Raw genomic sequence first — 27,185 nt, forward strand, 5'->3', positions numbered from 1 at the left:
AGGCTGACCGCTTTCTCCTCTCCCAAATTTACAATGGGTGCGCTGGCCATAATCATCCAACAGCTGTATTCTCTGAGCAACTATCCCTTTGAGAGGGATACTGCAGGGGAACACTTGAGATTACAGTTCAGACAATGCTACTTCTGTCTACTAAATGACAGGGTGTGCAAATCTCCCTGCCCTGAAAAGCAAGGTGGCTAAGTGCTATGTGGATTGTACTTGTTGTGTGTAACTTCTCTCTCCTGTAAAATCTCATTGTTTGGGGTTGGGGACGATGAAGTGCACTTCCATAGCATGATAGGCTCCTTCCAAGCTCCAGCCTCACTGATTCTCATTTCAGTTTCCCCTGGGTAAGGAAGATCAGATGGCACTTAACAAATGCTATTAGTGGCCAGTCCCATGACTGCTTGGAGATGCTGCACCTCCCTCCCTTGGGACTATGTACAAGTAGGGCATTTGTAGCAACTACTCCTGAAGCAGAATGCAATGGATTCTCCTCGGCGGGAGGCTATTCCGTACAGAAGGAGAAAAATCAACTGAGTTAAAAGCTTAGGGAAAGAAACAGCTGTGAAGCCTGGACTGTCCTAACCCAGCCTCTGAAATGAATATCCAAGCCCCTTGGAGCTATGTTTAACATGCTGCTATCAAATGGCAATACAAGAAAAAAGTTTCAGGCAAGTCTGGTCATAAGGGTCAGGTTATGGATAAGACATAGCAGACAGAAGTGTTGCCCTACCATAACTGTTTGAGAGGCTCCATGTTCCCAAGCCAGTGCCTCATCCTCAGGGGTTAAGTAAGTGCAGGAGGCTGTGTGACAAGTGATTTCATAAAACTCTGCTTTATTAGAAAGTTACAGCAGAAATGTAAAAAAGTTACTACAAAGATTTACATGTCCCCCACACTGGCTGCTAGTGTCAGAAAGCAGCTCCCCCTGCTGCAGCCAATAGAGGCTTTCCCTTGGGGAGACACCCACCTAGGAGCAGGCAGGCTCCAGAACTGTAAACTTAAGTCCATAGTGGTAGAGGCCCTGATCAGAGCTCTGTCCCTCATTCTGCCATGGGACGCTGTTGTGGATTGGGGACAGGGAAGATTGCCCAGCTAACACTACTGTGCTGGGAACACCAAAGTGGAACTGACTACACCTCCCCTCAGCTGCCTTTTTAGCAGTTTTTCCTGGTGGTGAAAATGTCTTAACTCCCACTCCAGTCCTCAGTGAAATGCAGTGTGTTGTAGCCAAGCTGCCTGGGCAGAGCAGGAAGGTATTTCCTAGCTACACAGGGCAGTGCTTGCTTCTTCCAGGGCCGTGCAGTTAGTGTTCAAAGCTTAAGTCTAGACTGGGTTTCTCCTGACATCAATCATTCCTGGATGGGAGGACACTGGAGCAACATTGAAGCTGGCTCTGCGCGGCTCCCTCCAGGGTTTGGGCAGAGGAGCCAGGTTCCATGGCAGGGCCATGTCATGGGGCTGCCCCAGTCTCAGCAGGTACTCTGCCTCTCTCTGCTGCATCCCCTCTGCGCCCAAGGGGTTGTCACTGGGCAGTGAAGAGCGCCTCCATGTGGATGGTAAAGGTACATGCACCAAGTCCCTATTCTCATCCCGGCACTTATGGCTTCCTTCAGTGACAGCCAGCTGCACCTGCTGTTCCACAATACCAGTGCCTGATTCTTCACAGGTCCCAGGTACAGCAGGTGGTCTGTCCCCAGCTCCAAGCATGCTTCTCTCCACTCCTGCTGGAGAAGACAGGTGGTTAGAGAAGTGGTTCTCAGGAGAGTTACTGCTGACCCTTAGATAAGTCAGGGAAACTCAAGTGCATGCCAGTTACAGCAAGAGATTGCTGAAGGGCACCCTCCCCTCTGCACTGAAAGAGTGGGCATGGATAATAATCCAGAGGCAACTGCCCCGGCATAGGCTCTGCCCCGCCCCTCAACCTCTTGCCGCTCCAGGAATGGGAGTTTCTCCCTGGTCACGTGCAGGCAAATGAAAGCAGGTCTGGGGGGTAAAGCTGCACTCCCTGTCCCGCCCAGCAGGAGGTTTCCTCACCTTTGCTCTGTCCTGGGTGGCTCAGATTACTCAGCCTCTGGTTCAGCACCTGGTTTGCCCACATGTAGCGGCTCAATTCTTTTTCCAGCACTTGGATTCTTCCCTCAAACTGTAGCTTGCTGCTGGCCAGCCCCTCACCCATGTGCTCTACCAAGAGAAGGAGCGTTACTACAGGCTGGGGGGCTTGGAAACCGCGCTGCAGTTGCCCTGCAAAGGGTCCATGAAGCGGAGGAGCCATTGGGCCACAGGACTCCATCATGGAAGGGTTAACTAAGGCAGGGGTATCAATGAGCCCACTTGGCTTGAGGGAAGAACAGGGTCCATCTCCATGGGCGTTACCTTGGCTCTGCTGGAGCAGGAACTGGATGTTCTGCTCGTGCTCCTTCTGTTGCAGGGTGAGCTGGCGGTCCATCTCCAGGCGCTGGCGCTCCACCGCTACCTCCAGCCAGTACACCAGCTGCTGTTGCTCCTCCAGCTGCATTTCCAGCTCCGAGAAAGCAATGTGCTGCCTGTGCTGCTCTTCTCGCAGGGTCACCACCTGCCCCGGGCCCAAGAGCAGGCCACATGTCAAACTCTTACTGAAACCTGGAAGCTTCACTCTTCCTCACTGATCAGGTCAGTTTCTTGCTAAGGAGCAAAAAGGGGCTTGGTCTTCAATAGAGCCTAGCACTTACAAAGGGCAACAGCTGCCTCACTGCCACCAGGGGGAGCCATGCAGCAGCTGAGAGCAACATCAGGTGGCCAGCTAGAGCAGAGTCAAGCTGGGGTACCCAGCACTTCTGCCCCAGTCCGAGTGCTTGCAACACTGGGGGCTTTTGTGTCATAGGGAAACCAGGCTACAAAAGGAACAGAGGGGGGCTGCCCCCCTCACAGTAGAAAGCCAGCAAAGGACCAGGACTCCTGGGCAAAGGTACAGCAGAGAGCAGGAGGGAAGTACCCTTTGATTAGACACCACAGTCCCAAGCTGAGCGGAGGGCTGGGGCAGGGTACCTCTCTGGATCCTACCTTATCGAAGTACTTGCAGAGCAGAGCTCGGGTCTCGGAGGAGGAGAGGTAGCTGAGCTTGGCCATGAGGTTCATCTCGCACTGGGAGAGCAGGCTGGCCGAGGCCCGCAGGACCCGCTGCCTGCATGTGATTGACTCATTCTTGTACTCGATCGCAGCATCCAGAGCCTCAATAGCCTCGTCCAGCTGGAACAGGATATGCTCTTCCTGCCGCCCGGGGGGGGGGGGGGGGGGAGGGAGTTGCAGTTACTCCTGGGTTAGAATGAGGGGGAGCGGAACCCACCCAGAACAGTCAGGTAGGTGATCTGCAAGCTACACCCGGGCTTCAGCCCTACCAGGGCTCCCATTCCATATCCAACACACACAGAGTTCTGCCAATGCCCCTTACTACAGACGCAGGCCTCCCGCCGCAGATCTGTCCAGCCTCAGGCCTCTTCCCAGGCGACAATTGTACTCAACTGTGCTAGATTTGGAGCGACTGTGATGTGCAAAAATCAGGCCCATCACAGTCTTCTTCCATGTGACCAACGTTGCTCTGAGCCTAGGCGCACAGCCCTTTGCTAGACACCTTCTCACTATCTACACGAGCTGTGGGGTGGGCCCATAAGGCAGCTGGTTACCTCGGGGGATAGCAGGGTGCCCTGGCGCAGCTTGTTGTCTATCTCCAGCCTTTGTTTGAGCAGCTGGTCCTTCTCCTGGCGCAAGCTGTTGATCTCCTGCCGGATCTGCTGCTGATCGTGGGCGCTGCCATGACGGAGCTGCCCGTTTTTCTCCGTCAGCTCCTTTTCCAGGAGTTCCAGGCGGCTGGACACCCGCACGATGTCATCTGTCAAGGCCTGGAGGAGTAGGAGGAACAAGGCCTCACCTGAGCATTTCCCCAAGGGAAACCAGCCCCGCAACTGCCCTCCACGACACCCATACAAGCCCCCAAGCCACAGGGAGAGGAGATTCCAAGGCAGGAGTTTAATGGAGAGGCTGATGTGGTTCAGATTAAAGGTCAGGACATAGCAGAGTTGGCAGAAGTCACACAGTGTAGGCACTATTCTCTACCCCAAACTCTGCTGATGCTGCCTCAGGCCAGACCACAGCCCTGACCTGGGGGTCCTATCTCCAGCCCCGCCAAGGCACCTCACTCCTGCAAGCGTAGAGCTAACACTCTCCCGCTCCCCATTCCCCAGCAGGTGCAGCTGTGTCCGAGGGACCTCCCGCATCCCACCTGGCTGGAGCGGCGTCTCTTGGTCTCCAGGCCATTCTTCTCCTGCAGCAGCGCTTCCTTTTTGGCCACTATGGCTTCCCGTTTCCTCAGCTCGTCCTCCAGCTCGTCCAGGGCGCGATGCTGCTCAAGGACTTTGTCCATTTCCAGATCCAGCCACTTCTTCTGCTCCTCGATTTTCTGATGGAAAGAAAGGTAGAGGATGGGGGAAGGATGTGGTCACTGACAGGAGGGAAGTTAGGTCTGGGGGGGCAGAAGCTTCTACTAGCTACTCCTCTGGCCCCATCACTGCAGATCTGAATGCTTCACCCCTTAATGGAATTATCCTCACACCCCCCTCTGAGCTAGGGCAGTGCCTTTGACACCAGTGTACTGAGGAGGAACTGAGGCACGCAGAGGCTAAGTGACTTGCCAAAGGCACACAGGAAGTCTGTGGCAGAATAGAGACTAGAACCCAGGTTTATGTCCTAAGCGCCTGTCATCCGTCTGCCAGACAAGGCTTCATCACAGGTGCTCCATGCCCCAGCCATTTGGGATTACTGGGGCTCAGGAGGGTCCTGGCTAGGACAGGTCAGTGCACTTCAAGTCCCAGGAATATGTGGGGCTCAGAGCAGAGGCTGCATGTGAGCTTTGCCCCATAGGGAAGGAGGATACAGTGAATGTTAGGGGATGTGGGTCAAGCTCAGTCTGTCCTTCCTGGGGGGCGATTCCAGGGACAGCTGCCAATCAGGGCATGGGGGCCAGACACCTTTGCTGACATTACCAATCTGGTGCAGGACTCCCCACCCCATTGGAACAGGCGGGTCACCGCTAGGTACCTGCTGCTGTTCCAGACTGACCACAGAGCCGTTGCTGCCACTCCTCCGTTTCCTCTGGAAAGCTGCAATCTCCTCCGTCTTGATGCGCAGGATCTTCTGATGCTGCTCATGCTTCAGTTCCAGCTCCTGCACAGCGGGGGAGCAGCCGTTAGTTTCGGGGTGAAGTGAGGGGAGAACAGGTTGATCCCAAGCCCAGGAGCTCAGACTGACAGACGGGGCTGGAGCCCTCACAGCCTCAGACTCAACTCATTGGGCCAAGCTGTTACTCCAGAAAATGCAGTACAGGCTCCCCTCGGCAACCTGCTGCTGGTGAGGACACACGGACACACACCAGCGCTACCCTCTGCCCTTGGCTGGCCCCCTGGGGTCGAGCTCTTACCTTGACTCGGTGCTGCCGCTTGTGCATCTCCGTCTCCAGGCGGCGTTTCTGCTCCGTCTCCTCACGCAGGCGTCTCTGCAGCTGCCCCTGCTGCCGCCGCATCAGCTGGACGTTCCTTTCCAGCTCCCGCACCCGCTTCTCGCTCTGGGCAGACAGCGACACCAGCCTCTCCGTCACTTGCTTCTTCTCTCGCAGCACCTGCCACGGGACGGCTGCCCTTAGACTCGAGGCCAGGAAATCGGATCCCACCAGGCCCTTCGGAGAACCCGATAGCCTTGAGAGAGAGAGAGACAGAGAGAGCCCCCAACCCTGCTCCTTCGACAACCCCACAGCCCCGGGGCAAGCAAGCTGTGCTCAGCCTGCAAGTGCTTCAACTCCTCCCAGCTGGGGCAGAGAGGCGAGGACCCCGCGCTCACACTGACCCGGGCCTTGCTCTGGGCTGCTGCAACCCTTGTGCGATATTCCTGCAGTTTGCATTTCTCTCCGGCGTCCTGGGGCTCCTTCCCCTCCAGTTCCTGCAGCTGCTTCTGGCCGCTGCTCAGCTCCGCTCGCACCTGCTCCGCCTCCTGCTCCAGCTCAAAGATCTTCTGGCAGTACTGTCTGTTCATGGCCTGGGCATCCTTGCCTGAAACCACCAGGGAATCCACAGTCACCAACTGCTCTGCCCCCTTCCAGGCGGCACAGCAACGCCAAGGGCCTGTATGGACCTGCAGCTTCAGGCATTCGCCAGCCCCTCAGGAGCAGCAGTTGTTGCATTGGGACACTGGGCTGTGCTAGAATAGCCTCCGCAGGGCACAAGCTGGTGCTGTCCCAGGCCTGTTGCCCAGGTGCGCAGACAAAGAGTCACTTCCCTTTCCTGGGGATCAGATTTCCCACCTCGCCCCACCCTTCTCTTGGCTCATCCTGCAAGAAGCCCCACTGCAGCATTCCCTGCTGGTCTGATCCCCAGCAATCCCAGCTCTAGCTTTTGTGACAGCTGCTCAGAGTAGATGGGGCTGGATCCTGTGACTCCTCCCCTTCTTCCAGTCATCCCCCTTCCAAACCTCAGCTCCTCCAACGAGAGACCCTGAGGGAGCTGGAGGAGAAGCCAAGAGGAAGGTGGTGGCAGAAGCAGCACTAGCGTGGACAGAGGGGGAGCGAGATGGCTGAGGGGGGACTGGCTTATACGGCAGGCAAGGGTTCAGTCAGTATTTGCTGAGGCCAGGCAAGCAGCTGGGCACAGGGCCCCCTTCCCTGCTGAGGAGAGAGAGTCCCCTTGCTAGCAGTAAGAGCAAACCCCACACGATGCAAGCATGGCCCAGATCCAGGGAGTGGGGCTATGCTCATGGTAACAAGTATGGCAGGGAAGGTCACTCAGCACACTGCGAACCTGGCCTAATGGGGAAGGCGCACAGGGAGGGAAGCAGAGTTGGAGGAACAGAAGGAACAAGGTCCCTCCAGGAGAGAAGACAGGCAGAGATTCAGCACCTCCTCCCATAGGTGTAATCCCAAGAGCCCCCAAGCCTCCCTGACAGGAACATCACCACACCAGCAGCTCTGCACCTGTCTTGATGAGCTCTGCGATCAGCTCCTCCTTCATGCGAATGTTTATTGCAAGCTCCCGGATCTTCTGCTGGGCTTGCACCAGCCGCCGCTCCGAGTCCTTCCCTGAAAGGCCTTCCCTGGGACCAGCCAGCTCCCTCCTCCTGCAGGCCTCTGCAACACAGAGCGAGCCTGCTTCAGGACCTCGCCCAGGAAGCTGCCGGCCCAAAAGCAAGGTGGAGAGGGGACATCAAGCCAATAATGCTGTGGCCCAGATCTGGCGGAACGCTGTCCATGGTTGCCCTCATCTTTAATACATCGCTACAACCCTCAGAGACTACAGATCCCAGCATGCAATGCTCCATCTTGAGAAAAGCGGCTGGGCCACAATCTGCTCTGTTCTGCACTAGTCATGGTAGCCCTCAGGCTCTGGCCTAGGTTGGGCAGTCTGGGTGCCCCTGCACCACCTTTCTTTTCCAGAGCAGAGCACATGGCAGCGGTGAGGAGCCCAGCCAACAGGGGCTGAGGGCATCACCAGCCTTCAGAAAATTCTCCCCCCTGCCGGATACAGTCTCCACTTACCTTTGGGCAGCTCTGGGGACTCCTCCTGCGTGGGCAACGAGTTGCCTCTGCTCTGCTCCTCACACCCCTTGCTGGAAACGTCCTTCTTGCTCCAGCTTCGGATCCCATTTCTAGAACAGCAGCAAATCAGTTTAGCTGGGTGCTGGCTCAGCTACAACTGAGGGAAGAAGGAACCCGCTCCAAGCCTGCCCCGTGGCACTAGCCCAGCAGAGAGGGACGAGGCTGCCCTTGCGCTCCGTGGGAACGGGTTTCAGGGGGGCTGGGATCAGAAATGAAGCAGCAGATTCAAATCCATCTCAGTCCACTTCCCAGTGAACAGATGCTCACATTCCCCAAGCCAGCAGTTGGCCAAGGGCTGAATGGCCCCAGAGATGGAGCTCGCCTCTCAACTCTAAAAATGGCCCCTCCAAATCAGGGCCGAGATACAGAAGGAGGAAGCTTGGACTGCCCCGGCCTATGCTGTGCAGGATGGGCTAAGTCTCCGGGGCCTTAAGGCCAGCACCTCTGCCCTCCGCCAGCACCAGCCTCGCCGAGCAGTTAGACGCTAATCTGCGTTTGGTCATTACAAACACACGCGCTTTTCCTGACTCTGTAGTTCTACAAGTGCCTCTCGGGCTTAGGGGACATGGCACCCGCCTGGCTAAGGGCTCCGAGGGGGCTCATTTAGAGCCAGCCCAATTCCTGGTGCAGGAGCCTTTGGCTGGCGGTGGGACAAGTCAATAATCAGGGCAAGCAGACATGTTGTTCAGTGAGCGGCCCTGGCCGACGTTCCCGTGCGTGCAGCCTCCGCTCACCTGCGCTGGTGCAGGGACCGTTTCTGCTCCCCCTCTTCCTCCCAGGATGGCTCAGAGTCCTCACTGCTCTCCCTCATCTGCATCACGTCTTTGGCCTCCAGGCCGCAGGCACGGCTTTGGTCCTCCCCCCGGTGGGCTGGGCTGCTGCCGAGCTGCTCGGGACAGAGGAGGGGGGGTCATGCACGGAAAGATGGACACACTGCGCAAGGGCCAGGGCTCAGGAGCGGGCACTGAGTTATAAAGAGGGGAGACAATGTGGAGCTCAGTGGCTTTGTGAGCAGGGCTGGTGAGTTCCTGGACCCAGCCAGCTGCTCCCAGCTGTGCAGCACACAAGGCTTTACCTGCAGCCTGCGCTCGGGATGCGATTTGTAAGTGCTCAGACTTGGTTGAAACCAGTTTTTCCCCAAACCGAGCAAAGGCTCCACAGCTGGGAGGACAACACCCATGCCTAGGGCCGAGATAGAGACTGACCATGGCAAAGGCCAGCTCCTCTGGTCAGGGGAGCCAGACCAGAAACCAGCCCTTCCCAAGAGCAAGCACCCATGGAAATGACTTCCACACCCACCTTTCCACAATGGACTCTCCTGCTCTGGCTGGTGAGGGGCAGCCTCGACTGGACCAGGCTGAGGCCATGGGACCGTGCGGTATCCAGCGGGGCCGTGTGAGGTCTCTGGGCGAGCTCCACCAGGTGAACGTTTTGCAGCAGCTCGGGCACCTGCAGGTTTGGCATCGCCATCTCCAGGCGCACGTGGAGCTCTGAGATGGCATCCTGCTGCTCCTGCAACTTGTCGCTCTGAAAAACAACGGAAGATGGGGTTTCCCCCACGCGTCTCTCAGGCCTGCTGCTAGCACAGTAGCAAACAGGACATGCTGCACTCTCCCTGATTGCCCGCCCCCGCTGTCTGTGCCATCCAGAAGAGGGGTGGCAGATTAATAGGAGAGATGAGATAGGCAGGGAGATTTGGCTGGGTTTGGGGAGTGTGTGGGGGGCACTAAAAACCCAACAGGAAAATCCCACCCCAGAAGGGAGAATCTACAGCACAGGCAGCATTTGAAATTAAAGGCTCCCTAGCTGGGCCCATTCTCTGAGGAATAAAGGTGCGTGAAGGTTGAAAAGGGAGAAGTGTCCCCAGGAGCGTGCAGGGAGGGTTTGCCCATCAGGCCAGAGAGGTGCAGGTTGCAGGCAACAGGAAGGGGAGGGGACGGCTGGGTCGGCGACTCCCCTGGGTATGGGCGGAGGCCAACAGTACCTGCAGTTTGTACTGCTCCATGGCGTCCTCCAGGGCAGCTAGGAAGTCCCGGTTCTCCTCCTCCAGACGCTCCACCTGTCTCTGCAGCTGGGCCAGGTGCTCATCTCTGGCTGCCTCACGCGCTTGCTCTGGGCTCACCTGCCCCCAGGGAAGGGAAGAGAGACGGCATCAGTAACCCCCCAAATGTCACTGTGCTCCTCTCCCTGCCCCGCACGCAGCACAAACAGGTATGTCTGCTGTACAGTGTCTCACCAGTCAGACACAAAGACCGGTTCACTCCTCCCCGAGCGATTGGGGTGACAGGCCCGAGGGGAAAGATGTTATTTAGACCGTTACTAAGTCAGGCTGCACTGGGGGACGCTGCTGGGAGGAAAGAGTTGCAGTGCTGGCCATTCCCTCAGCAGGATGTGCTCCCCCAACACACACACTCCCGCCCCAACTCACTGAAATAACTTCTCTAGCTCTACGGCCGCTTTCCCCATCAGAGGAGTAGGTACGTTCCAAACGACATTTGAAGCTAGTTTAATTTCACATTTAAAAAAATCCCACCGGTACCCAGCCACCGTTCTGCCTCGCTACCATCTGCCAGCAGGATCCAGGCTTCTCCCTCACTCCCCGGCCACACTCTCTGTGTGGATGCTGCTTTCCACCCCAACAGCAGCTGCCTTTCAGTGGGAAGGCAGGCGGGAGGGACCTCAGAGGGATTGGGAAGCTTTCCTAGTTGATGTCTGAGAAGCACTTTGTCCTCTGTGGAGGACAGGGACTGCTGAGTTATTCAGAGGGAACCGAAACTGAACCTACGTCTCCCAAGTCCCAGGCTAGCCCTAACCATTGGCCCATCTTTCCTCTCTCATAGGGAGTACTATTCCCCTCTACCCCAGGAGGCTGCGCCCGCCCACAGCTGGGCTCTAATGAGGGCCTAATACGGAGACAACCTCATCTCATTCTCTTCTTTCCCTCTGTCAGTGCAGCTTTTCCTTTACTGTCCTCCCCAGGGGCTTCCTAGCACTCTGCTCTAGCACCAAGCATCACCGCCTGTGTAGCTGGCCTGGGGCAGGCGATACCATACTGACACTTCTCACTGCCCACTGCCCAAACAAGGGTGACACCCCAATACCTGAGTCCGTGGCAACTTTGAGCCTTGTGCCTTGGGGCGCCGATCCTCTGCCGAGGTGCTCTCAATGCCACTATCCAGTCCAGAGGCAGAGGTCAGCTCGCTCCTCTCGCTCTCCACCGCACACAACCACTCCTTCACCCGCAGGATCTGCTCCACGGTCAGGTTGCTCTCCCCCTGCAGTTCCATCAGGAGCTGGTAGGCAGCGTCCGTGCAAGTCCTGTAGTGAGCGCACTCTGCCAGCAAGCGGGCCGGGTGCTCTTGTGGGCACCGCTTGGCTGTGTTGGAGCGGTTTATGATACGGGTCTCCGAGCGGTGCCGCTGCTCCAGCGCCCTCTGCAGGTTCTTTATTTGAAGCTGCAGCTCCTCTACGTGCTCCGTCTCCCTGCGGCAGTTGACCATGGCCTTGTTCTTGATGTTCTGAGCTCGGCTGGCATAGTTCAGCGTGTTGAGACTCTCATCGAAGTCAGAGGAGGAAGGGCTGACACAGGCGATCATGACAGTCTGGGCATTCCCCCCAAGGGAATCTTTCAGGATTCTAAGGAGAAGAGCAGAGACATCAGATCAGAGCTAGAGGCTGCAGCCCACACTACAGCAGACATGCCAGGGGCTGACAGGGTATTCACAGCACCACCCCTCTGACAGGGTAAACCCAGGGGTACAAAACACTTTATCATCAGCTCAGTGCTGGGGAAAGGGGCCAGGACAACAGCCCTGAGTTGCTGTATGTTCCTACGGGAGAGGGAGAGCACAGCCTGAAACACTGCAAGCATCCCTCATACTGGTGAAAATGCCTCCAGAGCAGCAGCCACTTCTGGGGGTAAGAGGGGCTCCAATAACCTCTGCTGGGCATGCCAACAAGGGGGCCGGTTGTGTGATCCTGTCCGGGCTAGGAACTAGACTGAGACCACCTTACAGGCCACAAACCGCCATCTGATGGGAGCATCTGCTAGTCACTGCTAGGCAGGAACGAATAGGAGCCTCCATACCCCACTCCCAGTGCCCTGAGCCACAGCAGCGCAGGTCACCCAGCCTAATGTTTTACAGAGAAGCAGCATTGGAACAAGCTGGACTTTCACGCTTATCCTTGGCTCCCTGCTTCTCAGAGACCCCTCCAGCCAAACAGGATGGACTGACAGGCCTGGATACCTGTGGCCTTTTGGAGAGATGGCCAGCTGACCCCTTCAGAACCAGTCAGAGAGCCTCCAAGTGAGAGCAGCAGGGACAAGAGACCTGGCAAATTCAACTGTGACAGCCAGGCAAGGGTGGCCAAGACCCAGCCAAACCCCTCGGCATGCTGGGAAGGAGTAAACAAGGCTGGTGTCCTTGCTACGGGGCTAAGAGAGCACCAGCCAGATGAGCAGAGTGATGAGGGTGGCCAGGCACCATGGGGTACCTGGTGATTTTGGAATCCCTGTAGGGAATGTGGCTGCATTTCCTGCGGGGGTCTCCCAAGGCGCTGATCACATTGCCCAGAGCCAGCAGACCACTGTTGATCTGGATACTCTCCTTCAGGCGCTCCCCTGTGTTTCCAGTCTTCACCACCCGCTCCGAGCCCGCTAGGTCCACAAAGTGGAATTTGGAAGTCAGGACTTGGCCGGAGGCCGGAACTGAGGCCCTGTCGTGGAGGGTGAGGTGGGTGAGCCGGCCAGCACCGCGCCGCTGCTCCATGGTTACTGTGAAGATGGTGTGCGAACGGCTCGACTGTGTGTTGATGTGGGTGGCTCCCGTGTGCTTGACCGTGTTGCCCATTTCCAGCAGGCTCAGGACCTCATCCAGCCCCTCCACTTCTGTTTCCTTCACCCCATACAACACTGCAACGAGACAAACACAGCAGTGACGGCGCTGGAACAGATACTCACACACTGCCAGGGAAAGCCACACAAAGACAGCTAGGATGTTCAGCGGGGGTGAAAGAGCAGTTGGGACTCTCAGAAGGGAAATCTGTTTCCTACCCAAAGGGTTTTCCTCCAGTCAGCAGGGTACACCGGTTTGTTATTGTAGGGTTGCTTGAAAGGGCCAGACTGTACACCCAGCTAATTCATCATGGGCCACGCCCCCGCCTTCAGCCATAGGCATCTATTTTAAGCAACCAATGCTGGCTCATTTGTTTGGGGGACAAACCCTTCCACCCCAGCCTCACCAAATAAATAATGAGCGTAGCACAGATGTAGCGAAGCAGAAAAATGAGGTTGCTTAGCTACCCTTGGGAACAGCCCCAGGACTGAAATGTTGGTCCCTTTGGGGGGCCTCCACAGCACACCCCGGCTGAGCTTCTCAGAGCCGACGGTGCCTGAGAAAGGCGAGGGGCCACAAATCTCAAGTGTTGCTGAAAATGGAGACCTGCACCCTGAGGGCGTCCCTTTAGACCCCTTCCATGCCGACTGCTGCCCTCACCATCACACGGTGCCGCTGGAACCCAGGAATTTCAGAGGGAACGGACCAGAGACACCAGGCAGCAATGCCAAATGCCCTTCAAATATTCCACTAGCCTAAGAGAATATGTAATCCGGAGCTGCCCCTAGAAGACAGGGAACCCACCCCAAGGCTAGTGTGGGTTTGTTTGGCCACAATTACTTTCTGTGCATAAGGTAACTACTGGGCACGTGGCTAGTGTTCAAAGGTGAGAGCCCAGTGCCGATGGGGCTATAGGAAAGCTTTCCTTGCACTGTCCAGCAGAGCCTGCTAGCCAAGGTCAGCTGCATGGACAGCGAGTGAGATATCAGGCGCCAGGAGACTTCCTTTTGCCCCCACGTTAAATGGCCACCTGTGAAATGCATTTCCAGCCCCAGGGGACCTGCACAGCTGAGTTACTGAAGATGTTGGAAGGGATGTTGCTCCACCCACATTTGGAAAAAAAGGCCCTTAGATAAAGCCTCACAGCTGGGACCCCCCAGTCAGAGCACATGTTATGCCCCGTATTCAGTAACTGCATGTTATAGTAGCCAAAAACCTGAGTCCCAGCCGTGGTCACCAGTCATAAGTTTCAGAGTAAGGGCTGGGGGAGAGTAATGGAGGCAATCGCTTCTTTGTCAGGGCAGAAGCACGGTGCACTGCTTTGCAGGAACACACGTCCTGCCCTGGCCACGGGAGTCAGTCCAGGAGGGGAGTCTAAAAGCAGTCACATGTACCAATATTGCCCTTGTCGTCCTCACGGATCTGGATGTCCTTGCTGGCCGTTTCCACTTGCAGCAGGTCCTGGAACTCCTCCTTATACACCTCCAGGTAGGAGACTCTGACCGTGTAGTCAATCAGGTCATTCTCATCAATGAGTTTGAAGGTCTCCGCCATGGCACGTGGGATGATGCCCTGCTCATCCTCATTGATAGAAGCTGGCAGGGAGAGACAGACACAATCATCAGAAGCAGTGGATGCCCAGAGAGCCAACTCCAGCGTGGTGTGCAGCAGGGGGCAATCAAAGCAGAGCACATCTCATGCCGCAAGGACAGTATGCCGCAAGGACAGTATGCCACAGGGACCAGCCTCACACCATCCCATGTGCTCAGCAGTGAGGTCCATATTAAAGGCCCCAAGGAGCACTTCTCATAGGAGGTCCTAGGGTCCTTGTCCAAAATTCTCCTCAACCCACTATTGCATTCCTGCTGCCCTTCACCCAGAGCTAGTGCATCTTAGGGTATGTCTTCACAGTACAGTTAACCTAACCTGGGTGTGAGTGTTCCCACAGCCAAACTATGCCCATGTCCTCACTGTTTCTGCACTCGCCCTTGTGTCTGGAGGCATATCCCACAGTTCTTTGTACTGAGATGTTCTAGGATTCTTTCCCAGCCAGTTGTGCCAATTGCAGGAAAATTTGTCTGTCTTTTGGGGGGAATTGTGGGAAGGTACTGGAGGATTATCAACATTCAAGTGATTTAGCCTGAATCCTCTCTGCAAAATGGACAGGCTGCAGCCTAAGTGAAAGCAAGGTCTGGGCTCTAACCCACACCCCTAGCCATGTAAGCTGGTCCAGGTTTAACCTGGGTCCGAGATTTTTCTGTGTGGAAAGTCCTGTGGGGGTTGGGCTAAAACATGGTGAAGAACCCAGGTTAACTGTGCAGTGAAGACACATCCTTAGTGGTACTGCATGTATGGAGCTGTAAAGTGCTCTCTTAAGGAGAGAAAAGTAAATTATAATATCCGTAGGTCGCAACCATTATGGCTGAGGCTGAAATGTGATTGCCTTTGAATCCAGCACCGCTCAGAACTTTCTCCAATAAAAAAAAATAAATGTTCTTCTGGGCTGAGAATTTCTTTAAATTAAATTAAGTTTTACATTGATTTTTTTTGGGGGGGGGAGAAGGGGGGAAGGATATCCTCCATCTCCCCAAACCATCTGAAGTTATAAGACTCAAACTTGGCATGAAGACTCCTAACTGCAAAAGAAGAAGTCAAGCCAAACTTGAACACATAAAAGCAATTCTGTATTTTTATAGCTATCTTTCTGCACATGCACAGTAAATATTTTAAGGAGCCTTAGGTACCAAAACAGCCAACCCTTCAGTGTAAAAGCATTTATGGAAACTGAACAGCGGAAGCTCCAGAAAAGGGGAAAAAGGAAATTGCAACAACAAAAACCTACAATGAAATTAAATGCAAAACTCCTTCTGTTAAGGCTGAGTTAGGGTATGTTACATTTAAACAGCTATAGCAGTACTGCTATAGCACTTCAGCATAGACATGTGCTACAGCGGCGGGAGGGTTTCTCCCATCGGTCTAGTTAATCCACCTCCCTGAGAGGCAGTAGCTAGATTGATGGAAGAATTCTTCCATTGACCTAACACTGTCCATACTGTGGGTTAGGTCGGCATCTCTGAGGGGTGTGGATGTTTCACACTCCGAGAGATGTAGCTATGCTGATGTAAGTTTTTAGTGTAGAACAGCTCTGAGAAATAAAGGAAGCAAGGCTCAGGGAAGTCAAAGGTGAAGACACCCTTAGAAAAATCACAAAACAATCTCCTTGCTTGACCTTCCCAAGATAACCAAGTGGCAACCATACTTCATGGGCTGCTCAAACACAGTTATTGATCTCAAGCCAGTGGATGAATAGTTTTGCAAAAGTTACATCAGGTTCCTATGGGAATATTACATCAGACACAGAAAAATACTATGTATGTGCAGTGTCTAGTTTTGCAGCTAAACATAAAAGCTTACTATCAACTGGGCACCAGAAAGAGATGTGTCCTCTCTTGGTACAGGTGCAGGACAAGCTGAGGAGCCTTCGAATTTCCTCAACTTTTTGCCTGCTTCATTTCTCAGCCTTGAGGTTGCACTATCACCAGCTTTTCATGCTATTATTACTAAACTAGCCCAAGAAGTCCCATCTGCCCTGCTCACAACCAGGCCCTGGGCAGTGGATGGAGGAGGGAACCATTGCTACACATCATCAAGGGGGGACAAGACTAGGAAGGTGCTACTTCTCCAGATACTCACAGACACTTGCTTCCCCAATGGTGTAGGTTTTGCCCGAGCCTGTCTGGCCATAAGCAAACACAGTAACATTGAAGCCTTCAAAGAAGGCCTCGACCAGCGGCTGCACGCAGGCGCCATACACCGATTCCTGGTTTGAGGATTCAGTGAAGACAGCATCAAAGTGGAAATGGCGGTTACGCCCCAGGGTCACCTCGTTGGTCTCTGGGTCTCCATGCAGGCAGGCCTCGTGTCCGTGCAACAGCTCCTTGGGCAGCAGGGGTCGAATGCGCACAGCCACTCTGACAGGAGTCTCCTCAGCTCGAGGCTGGGCCTCAGCTTTCAGACCCATGGTCAGCAATCGCAGCAAAGTCAGGAGAGCCCGAAGTCAGGTGCCGGCACCAGCTCTCTGCCCACATGCTGGAAGGAGAGAATCTGGGTTAATGTAGATTCACGCCAGCAATTGCCTCTGAGCAACCATCGAGAAAGGTTCCTGATGATCTGACTGAGGGATGCAGAGTGGAGCTGGAAAAATACCCAGATCCAGCTACCCGGTGTCAGTGCAGGGCTAGGACCTACTGTACATTTACTAGAGCTTTATCCAGTCTTGTTTCACACATGCATTAGTTTTGGAGCTCCCACACATTTCTTGGGGGGCCATTCCCCAGCCAGCTCAACCCCAGAGCCAGGACTTTATCCCCATAGTCAGTCTGCATTTCCCCATTGTGAATCTCCTCCAGCTCCCCATGCACAGCCTGAACGATGCCTCCCATCCCTGGAGTTCATCCACTTCACCTTGACTCTGCCCTGATGACATGTGGGTCACTCCCTTCCCCTACTCATCTGATTAAAATGGGGATAGGCTGGGGACATGGGCACAACTGGTAATCTGTGCCTCTTGGTGCCACCTACCAAGGCCTCTGGGCACCACCACTAACCGGGAGGGCAGCACTCTCCATAACTACCCGGGGCCCTAGCAAATCCCCACCCACGCAGGTACACACAGACCCTTAAGTTTCCCCAAGGGCTTCGGGAGGGTGGGGGGGAAGTGCTGCCCCACTGAGCCAGCTGGAGACAGGAGGGGTGCCCTGAGTCCCTCCAGATGGGAGAAGAGGGTCACCACACTGATCCCAGGGCAGTGGCGGGGGGGTGATGCCAAGGGACCCTGGGGTGGTGGGTGTACCATGCTGGGCCTGTACCCCCATCGCAGGGCACTGAGCCCCCTAGGGTGCTGGGCATGACGGGGGTAGCGGGCTGCGCCCCAGGGAAGTCCCGCCCCACCCCGCGGCGCTCAACCCAGGCAGCCCCCGCACTCACCCCGCGAGCCGGCCGGACAATAACAAGCCCCAGGCCGGGCGGAGGGGCCTGGCGCACGGGGATGGCGTCAGGCGCGCGCCCCGGGATGGGGGGTCTCGAGTCCCGTCCCGCCCCGCTAGCGCCGCCCCCACTAGGGGCGTCAACCCCGCTAGCCCGGCCAGTGCTAGGGCCAGTGTCCCCGTCCTGGCTCCCGGCCGGGGCATCGACATGATCCCCCCGCAGAGTCCGACTCCAGCATCATCAGCCCCCCAACCCTGCCACCCACCCCTGCCCTGCTACCCCCGCCCCCAGGGTCATCACCCGCCAGGGGCCTGCCCCCCCCAGCCCTGCCATCCCTCGCCAGGGTCATCAGCCCCCCCCCCCCACCGCCCTGCTACCCCCTCTCCCCCAGGGTCATCACCCGCCAGGGGCCTGCCCCCCCCAGCCCTGCCATCCCTCGCCAGGGTCATCAGCCCCCCCCCCCCCCCGCCCTGCTACCCCCGCCCCCAGGGTCATCACCCGCCAGGGGCCTGCCCCCCCCAGCCCTGCCATCCCTCGCCAGGGTCATCAGCCCCCCCCCCCCCCACCGCCCTGCTACCCCCTCTCCCCCAGGGTCATCACCCGCCAGGGGCCTGCCCCCCCCAGCCCTGCCATCCCTCGCCAGGGTCATCAGCCCCCCCCCCCCCCGCCCTGCTACCCCCGCCCCCAGGGTCATCACCCGCCAGGGGCCTGCCCCCCCAGCCCTGCCATCCCTCGCCAGGGTTATCAGCCCCCGCCCTGCTACCCCCGCCCCCAGGGTCATCACCCGCTAGGGGCCTGCCCCCCCAGCCCTGCCATCCCTCGCCAGGGTCATCACCCGCCAGGGGCCTGCCCCCCCAGCCCTGCCATCCCTCGCCAGGGTCATCACCCGCCAGGGGCCTGCCCCCCCAGCCCTGCCATCCCTCGCCAGGGTTATCAGCCCCCGCCCTGCTACCCCCGCCCCCAGGGTCATCACCCGCCAGGGGCCTGCCCCCCCCAGCCCTGCCATCCCTCGCCAGGGTCATCAGCCCCCCCCCACCGCCCTGCTACCCCCTCTCCCCCAGGGTCATCACCCGCCAGGGGCCTGCCCCCCCAGCCCTGCCATCCCTCGCCAGGGTCATCAGCCCCCGCCCTGCTACCCCCGCCCCCAGGGTCATCACCCGCTAGGGGCCTGCCCCCCCAGCCCTGCCATCCCTCGCCAGGGTTATCAGCCCCCGCCCTGCTACCCCCGCCCCCAGGGTCATCACCCGCTAGGGGCCTGCCCCCCCAGCCCTGCCATCCCTCGCCAGGGTTATCAGCCCCCTCCACCCCCCGCCCTGCTACCCCCGCCCCCAGGGTCATCACCCGCCAGGGGCCTGCCCCCCCCAGCCCTGCCATCCCTCGCCAGGGTCATCAGCCCCCGCCCTGCTACCCCCGCCCCCAGGGTCATCACCCGCCAGGGGCCTGCCCCCCCCAGCCCTGCCATCCCTCGCCAGGGTCATCAGCCCCCCCCCCCACCGCCCTGCTACCCCCTCTCCCCCAGGGTCATCACCCGCCAGGGGCCTGCCCCCCCCAGCCCTGCCATCCCTCGCCAGGGTTATCAGCCCCCCCCCCCCGCCCTGCTACCCCCTCTCCCCCAGGGTCATCACCCGCCAGGGGCCTGCCCCCCCAGCCCTGCCATCCCTCGCCAGGGTTATCAGCCCCCGCCCTGCTACCCCCGCCCCCAGGGTCATCACCCGCTAGGGGCCTGCCCCCCCAGCCCTGCCATCCCTCGCCAGGGTTATCAGCCCCCTCCACCCCCCGCCCTGCTACCCCCGCCCCCAGGGTCATCACCCGCCAGGGGCCTGCCCCCCCCAGCCCTGCCATCCCTCGCCAGGGTCATCAGCCCCCGCCCTGCTACCCCCGCCCCCAGGGTCATCACCCGCCAGGGGCCTGCCCCCCCAGCCCTGCCATCCCTCGCCAGGGTCATCAGCCCCCCCCCCCATCCTGCCACCCCAACCAGTATCATCAGCTTCCCCCAGCCCTGCCACACACCCCAACCAGTGTCATCATCCTTCCCCGCCCCAACCAGGGTTATAACCCCCACCAGCCCTGCCACCCCCCACCGCATCATCAGACATCCTCCTCCCCTCCACTCCTGCCACCCCTCCCCAACCAGGGTTATCACACACACACACCAGCCCTGCCACCCCCAACCAGCATCATCAGACACCCCCCATTCCTGCCACCCCTCCCCAACCAGGGGTATCATCCCCACAGTCCTGCCATCCCCCTACCAGAGTCATCAGTCCCCTATCCATGCCATCCCCTCCCCAGCTCTGCCAACCCCCACCAAGCCCTGCCACCATCCTATTCCAACCAGGGTCATCAGCTCCCCCAACCCAGCCACCCCCTTTCCCCAACCGCCCCTGGTGCCAGCCAGCCAAACACTGCCTGACTTGGTGTAGGTACTCTGGCTGTCAGGAGTGATGGGGCGGGCTCACATGGCGGTGTTTTTGTAGCTCAGTGCAGAGTTGTGAAGGGCCCTGAAGGGTTGGGGCAAGAAGCTTGAAGTTGGTGCAGTAGAGGAGGGGGAGCCAGTGGAGGAAGTCAAGGAGGTGGAGGTGACATGGTGAGAGTGCTGGGCAAGGCAGCATTGTGGACTGAGGAGGGGCGACGTGGGTGAGATTGGCACAAAGACACCTCCTCAATTTGCCATCCCTGACAGGGGTCTGGGAGTCCGCTCAGCCAGTACAAATTCCCTCATTTAAAATACGGTGCAGTCTCGGCCCTGGTGAGAGGTCATGGGTGGGAGTCATAGGCTGAATGACCGCTCTGGACAACTGGGTTAATTGTGCTCATGACACAAGTGACATGAGCTTGGTGATCTCAACTAGTGAGTGTTTGGCCACATCACAGAGTCATTGCACATAATGGCACAATTAGAAGTCCCTACATGTGCGACAGACTAGGTCAGGGAGTATTATAGTCAGGAATGAAGTGTGCATGTTGGGGGGGGGCGGGGAGTTGGTGGCTGACTGGAACAGGAGTAGGGAGCTGCATGTCATAACAGATGTATCAGCAGAGTGGGGGCGCGGAGCACTGGAATTGCAGGGAGTGCTGCAGGTCAAGATCAAGGTGGCTTAGTGGAGTTATGGGGGGGAACATACCTGCCTTCCTCATCAGAAACCCCATAATTCATCCTGTAAGAGCAAAGTGGGAAGAATGCAGCCCTGTGATGCCTGCTGGGTGAGGTCCCATGGATGGATTGTCCTTCCAAGTGACGTGCCCAATGCCTGGAAGGAGCTGGCAGCCTGCTCAGCTGAGGATCCACTATAGGACCTGGTTTGGAGAACAGCTGCTGAAGTCAGACACTCTTTAGCCCCATCAGGCTCCCCCCAGCCCTGCGTTACTGCAGGGTCGGGTTTGGGGTCTTTCTTTTAGGATGATTTGATTGGTATCAAAGTTGATTTTTTAATCTTGGGAATCTTACAATGAATGGTTAGGGCTGTCGCTCTTGGTGTGTCACCCCCTGCAACCGTTGAGAATGGTATGGCCCATGCAGATTACTCCCTCAGTGAGGGCTAGAATAGGAAGAGACGGGAGTCATTCTACCTCTAACAGTGGAGAGGACTGGCAGACAGACAGACAGACTGACTCTGCTGAGAGAGAGAGATCTACAAATGGTTCTCCGAATCCCTCTGCGCAGAAGTGCCAGCTTCACCCCAGACCACCAGCCCTTGATGGAGATGTCCAATCCCACCACGCTGAAAATGGAAGCGAATGTGCTAGTTCTGGGAGCAGACAGCGTGGGGAAATCAGGTGAGAACTTTAATCACCAAAGGAAGAGCAGGGAGAACATGGAAAACTTCCTAGCTGGGAGATCCCTGGAGCTGGGGAAAGCTCCCCCAGGGGAAGGGATATGACTGGGAGCTAGATCTTAGGGACTTTTAAAATCGAACTGGACAACGCTTGGAGAATAACGCTGTAGGGAACAATCCTGCCATAGCCAAAAGACAGCTGAGATGGGACCTGTTTGGTCTATTCCATCTCAAACAGCTGTGATTCCAGGTGGGAAAGCAGAGCGCATCCTCTGAGACAACAAGAGAGTTTCATGATGGGTATGTTCTGTAAGTGAAAATGCTTCCTAGTCGGTTGCAGTCCATTGAAATGCTGGTTTGGGAGAGTTCCTGATCTATTCATCCTTTCTTAGCAAACTTGCTGGTTGGACAATGTGTGAAATAAAATACAGAGATTGTTCACCCACAGCTCAGTGAGAGTTTAATGGATACAGAAATGAAGAGATGGCTCCATTGCAGAGCAGGCTGTCCACACCAGGCTGCGGCTGGTGCTGAATTGGGCTCAGGGTAGTAATCGCTCCGCTGGGGTTTGCAAGGGAACAAAAAAAATGTCATTTTAAATGCTTAGATTCCCTTCCTCTCCCCCCCCCCCCCCGTTCTCTTCTTTGTAGCCTTGACGGTGCGTTTCCTTACCAGGCGATTCATCGGGGAATATGGAGACATGGGTGAGTGCCATGCTGGGGGCTTGCATGTTAACTTCCCCTTGTTCTTGTGGGGTGTGAATTGACCAATTTGGAAAAGTCCTGATTTGCGTGACTGGTTCTCTGTGTGGGATTTGGCTGTTTCCTGAGCCCCCTCTTTTCCTCTCCAGGGCTCTTGCCTGCTACCTGCAGGCTTAAGGGTTAAATATACTCATTGGAACCAGTTTGTGCATTTAGAAGCGCTTCTTGTAGAGATGTGAGGGGCTCCGGTGTGACCCGCGTGGGGCAGCTAGTTGGGACGCAGGTGCAAGTGCACTGACTGAAGGACAGGAGGGAGATCGACACCCCGGCAGGTTGGGTTACCGGATGGCAGACTCTGGCTGAATGCCAACATGCTAGGTGTGGCTGGTGCCTTACATACAGCACAAAGGCCGTGGTCCTAGCGCCCTGGAGGCTGATGTCCCACCTGGAGGGGAGGCTGTGTGTGCAGCAGGGAGGCAGTGGGTGGCAGGGTTGTCATCGAAAGGACACGGCTCTCTGGTTGTCTGTGATCGATACATGCAGTGATCTTTGTGCCTTTTGGCAGAATTCATCTACAGCCACAGCCTGGCAATGGAGGGCAGAGAGATCCACGTCCACATATGGGACGTCCCCTGTTCACAGGTGAGGGGCCTCTGCTGCTGCTGTCTCACATTCTTGCCCCAAGGGAAAACTATTCCCCTAGCTAAGAAAACCCAAAGACAAACCATGGACTTGAAGCATCAGCCAGACTGTAACCCCTGCTTCCGACTCTCCCCAACCATGACTAACCTTTGGGCCAACCAGCTGGCTAGTGGGCAGCTTGCAGGGATGGGGCCTCTCTCATGCTTCCAGTTGGAGGGTAAAGGCCTTGGGACAGCAAAGACTGTATTCCCAGGCTAGCACCCGTGCAGGACTTGCCACCCTGCTCCACTAGTCCCCAGTGGGAAAGAAAGGGGATGAAGCAGCAGCTAGCTCAGTACTGGACCTGACTGAACGCCCCCTCGCCCCCCCGTACTGGTTCAGTGGACGTGGCAGGGAGTTCCAAGTGAGGTCCTAAGCTGAGAACGCCAAACTCGTATAACCTGCAGCTAAAAGCCCTCTTTGCTCCATGCGATGTGAGGTGAGGATAGTAAGCCTGACTCTAGTCTCTTCCAAAGGGTTCTGGCCTAGCCTTGGTGGGCTCTGCCAGGTATCGCTCCTCCCCTTCCCTTTACTCGGAGGTTGTTGCTCTTCTCATTTCCCCCCCACCTTCCCTGTTCTCTTCTGCCCACTCGAGTGTTCCTCCCTGGGGAGGATGGGACTGCCTGTCCAAAGACGGGGTGAGCTGCATCTCTGCCAGCATGGAGTCAGAAGCCTCCAACTGCTCTTGAGCCTGGATGCTTTGCACAGAAGGGCAGGAAGTTGCTGCTAGGTGCAAGCACAGCCTCCTTGAACCAAACTGGTGAAAGGGCCCCTCCCCACCCCTCCTGGGAGTTGGAGGTGGCTGGGTTTGGGTGTAGGTTAGGCGATAAAATCTTTACCTTTGGGTTATGGGTGCCAGTCTAGTTTGTGGCCCTGTGCTGGCCAAGACCAGAACCAGTCTCTCTCCTCTTGCAGCTGGTGTTTCCAGATCGGGGTTGATGTGACTGGCAGGGTTACTACCCAGCTGCAGTTGACCTGTATGTTGTTTAAAGGGGAGCGTAGGAGCTTCAGTTTCCAGCCCAGCCAGATGATTGTGTGACCTTTGTCAGCACTAACATCCTCCCCAGAGACTCCCTCATTTATCAAACTCCACCCCATCTTCCTGTCCCATCTCGCCTTCCCTAGGACCGGGTGGATGAGAACTCTGCCAAGGAAAAGCGAGTCCAGTGGGCAGATGGCTTCATCCTGGTCTACAGCATCTGCGACCGTGCCAGCTTCAACGTGCTGCGCCCCAAAGTCCAGGTCATCAAGGCAGCCAAGGAGGCTCTAAGCCAGGAGAAGGTGCCCATCGTCATCGTGGGCAACAAGCGGGACCTGCACCACCGGCGGGCGGTCTCCAGTGAGGAGGGCCGGCTCCTGGCACTCTCCATGGACTGCGAGTTCTATGAGGTCTCTGCGGCTGAGGCCTATCATGGGGCACTCATGGTCTTCCAGGGGCTGGCGGAGCGCATCTGCGAGGCCAAGCTGGCTCTGAAGAAGGGCACTGGGATCCGCAGCATTGTCAAAAGCATGTCGGCTGTGTTTGCTCGGAAGAGGACGGACTCACTCTGAGCTGGAGCCTGTGTGTTACTTCCCCATGTGCTTCCAGCTGGAAACACCAGAGTGCCCAGCCTCCTTCACTAGACTAACCCCTCCTATCCCAGTGACTGTGAAAAGAGCTGTGTAGTCTATCTGGGGAGTCAAATGGATTCCCCCAATCTCACACCTGAGAGCCTCAGGAAAATGGCTGAATCTGCCCCTGCTAACATATATACCAGTGCAACCTGGGGCCTTTATAATTCAACATGTAGGAGTCCATACTGTCCAACCCCATGGGGTTGGGCCCTATTATACAGTTACTAGCATGGTGTCCAATCTAGCTATAAATGCGCCACCCCTTCCCTTGAGGAGAGGGTTCCTCAGCCAGGTAGTCTGAATTTTATGTATATTACAATATCATCTAGACACTCCAGTCAGCATTGGGGCCCCATTGTGCTGAGCTCACAGTCGCTCTTAGTTTTCACTCTGCTAAAGAAGTCCCCTCCCTTCCCTAATATTGGAAAACACCAGAGCATCTTTCTGCTGCTTCTGGGAGTATCTTACCTCCCCCAGTTCCTTTGGTGGGGAGCTGCCACTTCCTCTCAGTAAAGATGAGTGGGAAGGACCAGCTGTCCCCTAGCCCTCCGTTCCAATCTCAGCTGGGAATCTAGGAGCAATAACCTGGGCATGTGGCTGTTTGTGTCTGTCTTAGGTACTTATGGTCTCTATCACCATAATATCTGAGCACCTCACAAGACTTCTGTGAGGTGGGGCAGTGCTGTTAATCCTATTTTACAGAGGGGGAACTGAGGCACAGACACATTAAGTGACTTGTCCAAGGTCACACACGGTCTGGTAGATAAGGGAATTGACCCCTGGTTTCCAGAGTCCCAAGCTATTGCCCTGACCCGTAGACCCTCCTTCCTTCCCCTTCACAGGGAGGTGGTACTGGGTAATGCTCCTTGTAAGCCTCTCTGATACTGATGTGCTTCTGGAGTGGCTAGTGGGTGCAGTCTCCATGTACAGAGGATGGCATCTATATCTGCCCCTTGGTGTTTCTCAGCATCTCAGATGTCTGTATCTTCAGCTGACACCAAAGCCCCTGGGATTCAGGGAACGTTGTCTGCCTCTGGTTCTGTCCCTCTTCTCTGTGCAATCTCGACCTGTTAGTGAGCTGGCGTTGTCTGTGCCGAGCAGCTTCTCCCCCGGTTCTTTTGCTGACAGCAGAGGTTTCTGTTGCTTAAACAATGCATTGTCCATGCATATAAGATTGGAGACTTGGCTGGTTTCCAGGACTCCAGACTATAGCGTGGGATCCAGTGTATGGTAACCCGGTCCCTGCTGGGAGACACAGTTTGTCTGCCCCTGGATGGTCACCGGGCAGGGCCTGTGAGTTGAAGGAAGGGCTAGGTTCTCCCCCCAGATGGGCTGAAAACCAGTAAAATTCCTCTCTGAATGTGAAGAGTGTCTGCTCCTTCTACCACAGCCCCGCCCCAGCACCAGGGCTGTAAAGGTTGAGTGTAAATAACAGGGTGCATCTGTGTAAACAGTGATTTCTACTGCAATAAACCCCCTTTGTATAGGAAGCTCCTGGCTCATCACGTCTGTGGTTTCTGTGCAGGGGAAGGGAGAACTCACCTCTGGAGGAGGTGGCTGGGGAGAACTGCCTTTTGGCCTAGCCGGCCCTAGAGTGTGACAGACCAAGGGCAGAAATCTGGGCACCTGCTGCAATTTGGCTAAATCTCCCTCTTGCTGTAGTCCCAGGCCCTTCACTATTAATCCAGCACACAGTCAGCTCAAAGTGTCTGGGTGAATATGTGCCTTTTGCTGGCAGCCCAGCTCATGCAGCCGGTTTGATAGCTGAACAAACTGTTCTTTTCTCCCTGGGCTTTTGTACGCGGCTCCTGGTTTGGATCAGAGTGCTACGGAGCAGCATGTATAGGATGAGCTGTGTGTGATTATTATTGGATTAGCATTGCAACGCGAGGGGCTCAGCCCCTTAGGACCGTGCCCCCCAACCTTGTGCTGCTGCGTGGCACTAATGTGTCAGATTTGAAATAGTTTTGGGTTTCAAATCAAACCTGTGAGAGCGCTGACAGAAGGCAGAGCCTGGCTCGGGCTAGTTGTTGCAGCGCTGGAGGATGAGTTGGGCTGTCCCTCTGTCCACACTTACAGAGTGGGGCCCATTGCCTGGATTTGCAGAATCCCCCAATGTCTTGGTCCTTCAGCTCTCTGGGTCTGGCACTGGGAGCCAGGGCTCGGGAAAGCCCAGCTGTAGGAGCGGTTGCTGCCTGAGTTTTTCCCCATACAGAGTAGTGAAGAAACACTACAGCAGCTGTGCTGCATGACTGTGGAGTGCACGCTAGGGCAGACAAGGCAGGAATCTCGTGTCTCTGCTGTACAGCAGCTCAGCAGAGAGCTCCAGGGGGAGCATATTTGCCTGCCTATGGCTGGAAGGTGGCCACAGCAGCTCCCAGCAGTGAGGACAGGACTGGACAGCTACGTCTGGCACTGCCCTCTTGTTCCAGGTCTGAGTAGGTTAATCACATCAATCGGGACAGCCCCAACCCTCCTGAAAATAGTCACCCCTTCATAAAGACAGAGAGCTGGAGGGGAGGAGCATCTCCAGCTAGGCCCGTTCCCTCCCATCACCTAGTGAGTGGGCTGGGGATAAGGTTGAGGGTGTGGGCGAGGGGCATCCCATCTGATAAATGAAAGGGCCCAGCCTCCAGCCCACTGGCGGTTCAGACCCTTCTCTCCCCTCACTGACACCCTGGCGCAAACTCCCCTTTGCCTAAGGCCAGGAAGTGTAGGGCACTAGCCAGCCTGACACAAGGCACTGACAGGTTGTGGGGAGCTGGCATGGACTAGTCACGACGCAGCCCTTCCCCAGCTGCTGGAGAGAGCAGCTGGCCCCAAAGGCCCAGATGCTGCCTCCCCTGCCAGGACCATACACAGCACCACCCCGCCCTGTTTACAGGCTCATGGAGAAGCCAGCACAGCAGCAGCTCTGCCCCAGCTCATGTCATGCTCTTTGGGCTGCAGCAGCCCCCAGCCCCTGTCTGTGGCT

General features: G+C 56.6%; 2 protein-coding genes across 4 annotated transcripts; one reads left to right on the forward strand and one right to left on the reverse strand.

The window, feature by feature from the left end:
• Nucleotides 1-819: 819 nt before the first annotated feature.
• KIF7 (kinesin family member 7) lies at nucleotides 820-17,529 on the reverse strand. 3 transcript variants are annotated; one of them, XM_054042853.1, is made up of 19 exons: nucleotides 17,440-17,529; nucleotides 16,147-16,542; nucleotides 13,848-14,048; nucleotides 12,113-12,530; nucleotides 10,720-11,254; nucleotides 9,603-9,740; nucleotides 8,918-9,145; nucleotides 8,353-8,504; nucleotides 7,559-7,668; nucleotides 6,998-7,150; nucleotides 5,878-6,080; nucleotides 5,456-5,653; nucleotides 5,098-5,202; nucleotides 4,262-4,438; nucleotides 3,666-3,881; nucleotides 3,046-3,252; nucleotides 2,380-2,578; nucleotides 2,041-2,187; nucleotides 820-1,730 (listed from the first exon to the last, which is right to left on the reverse strand). In XM_054042853.1, the coding sequence occupies exons 2-19, from the start codon at nucleotides 16,472-16,474 to the stop codon at nucleotides 1,330-1,332; spliced, it is 4,116 nt and encodes a 1,371-aa protein (XP_053898828.1). In that variant the 5' UTR covers nucleotides 16,475-16,542; nucleotides 17,440-17,529; the 3' UTR covers nucleotides 820-1,329. The 3 variants fall into 3 exon arrangements, with proteins under 3 accessions (XP_053898828.1, XP_053898827.1, XP_053898826.1); XM_054042852.1 differs by having other exon boundaries at nucleotides 820-1,727; nucleotides 5,077-5,202; XM_054042851.1 differs by having other exon boundaries at nucleotides 5,077-5,202.
• Nucleotides 17,530-21,045: 3,516 nt separating this feature from the next.
• On the forward strand, nucleotides 21,046-25,701 carry LOC128844583 (ras-related and estrogen-regulated growth inhibitor-like protein). The gene is made up of 4 exons (XM_054042453.1): nucleotides 21,046-21,216; nucleotides 21,866-21,919; nucleotides 22,482-22,558; nucleotides 23,723-25,701. Exons 1-4 carry the CDS (start codon nucleotides 21,078-21,080, stop codon nucleotides 24,146-24,148), a joined length of 696 nt encoding a protein of 231 aa, XP_053898428.1. The 5' UTR covers nucleotides 21,046-21,077; the 3' UTR covers nucleotides 24,149-25,701.
• Nucleotides 25,702-27,185: the final 1,484 nt, after the last annotated feature.

Source organism: Malaclemys terrapin, chromosome 10 (assembly GCF_027887155.1).
Source record: "Malaclemys terrapin pileata isolate rMalTer1 chromosome 10, rMalTer1.hap1, whole genome shotgun sequence".
Classification (NCBI taxonomy): Eukaryota; Metazoa; Chordata; order Testudines; family Emydidae; genus Malaclemys; species Malaclemys terrapin.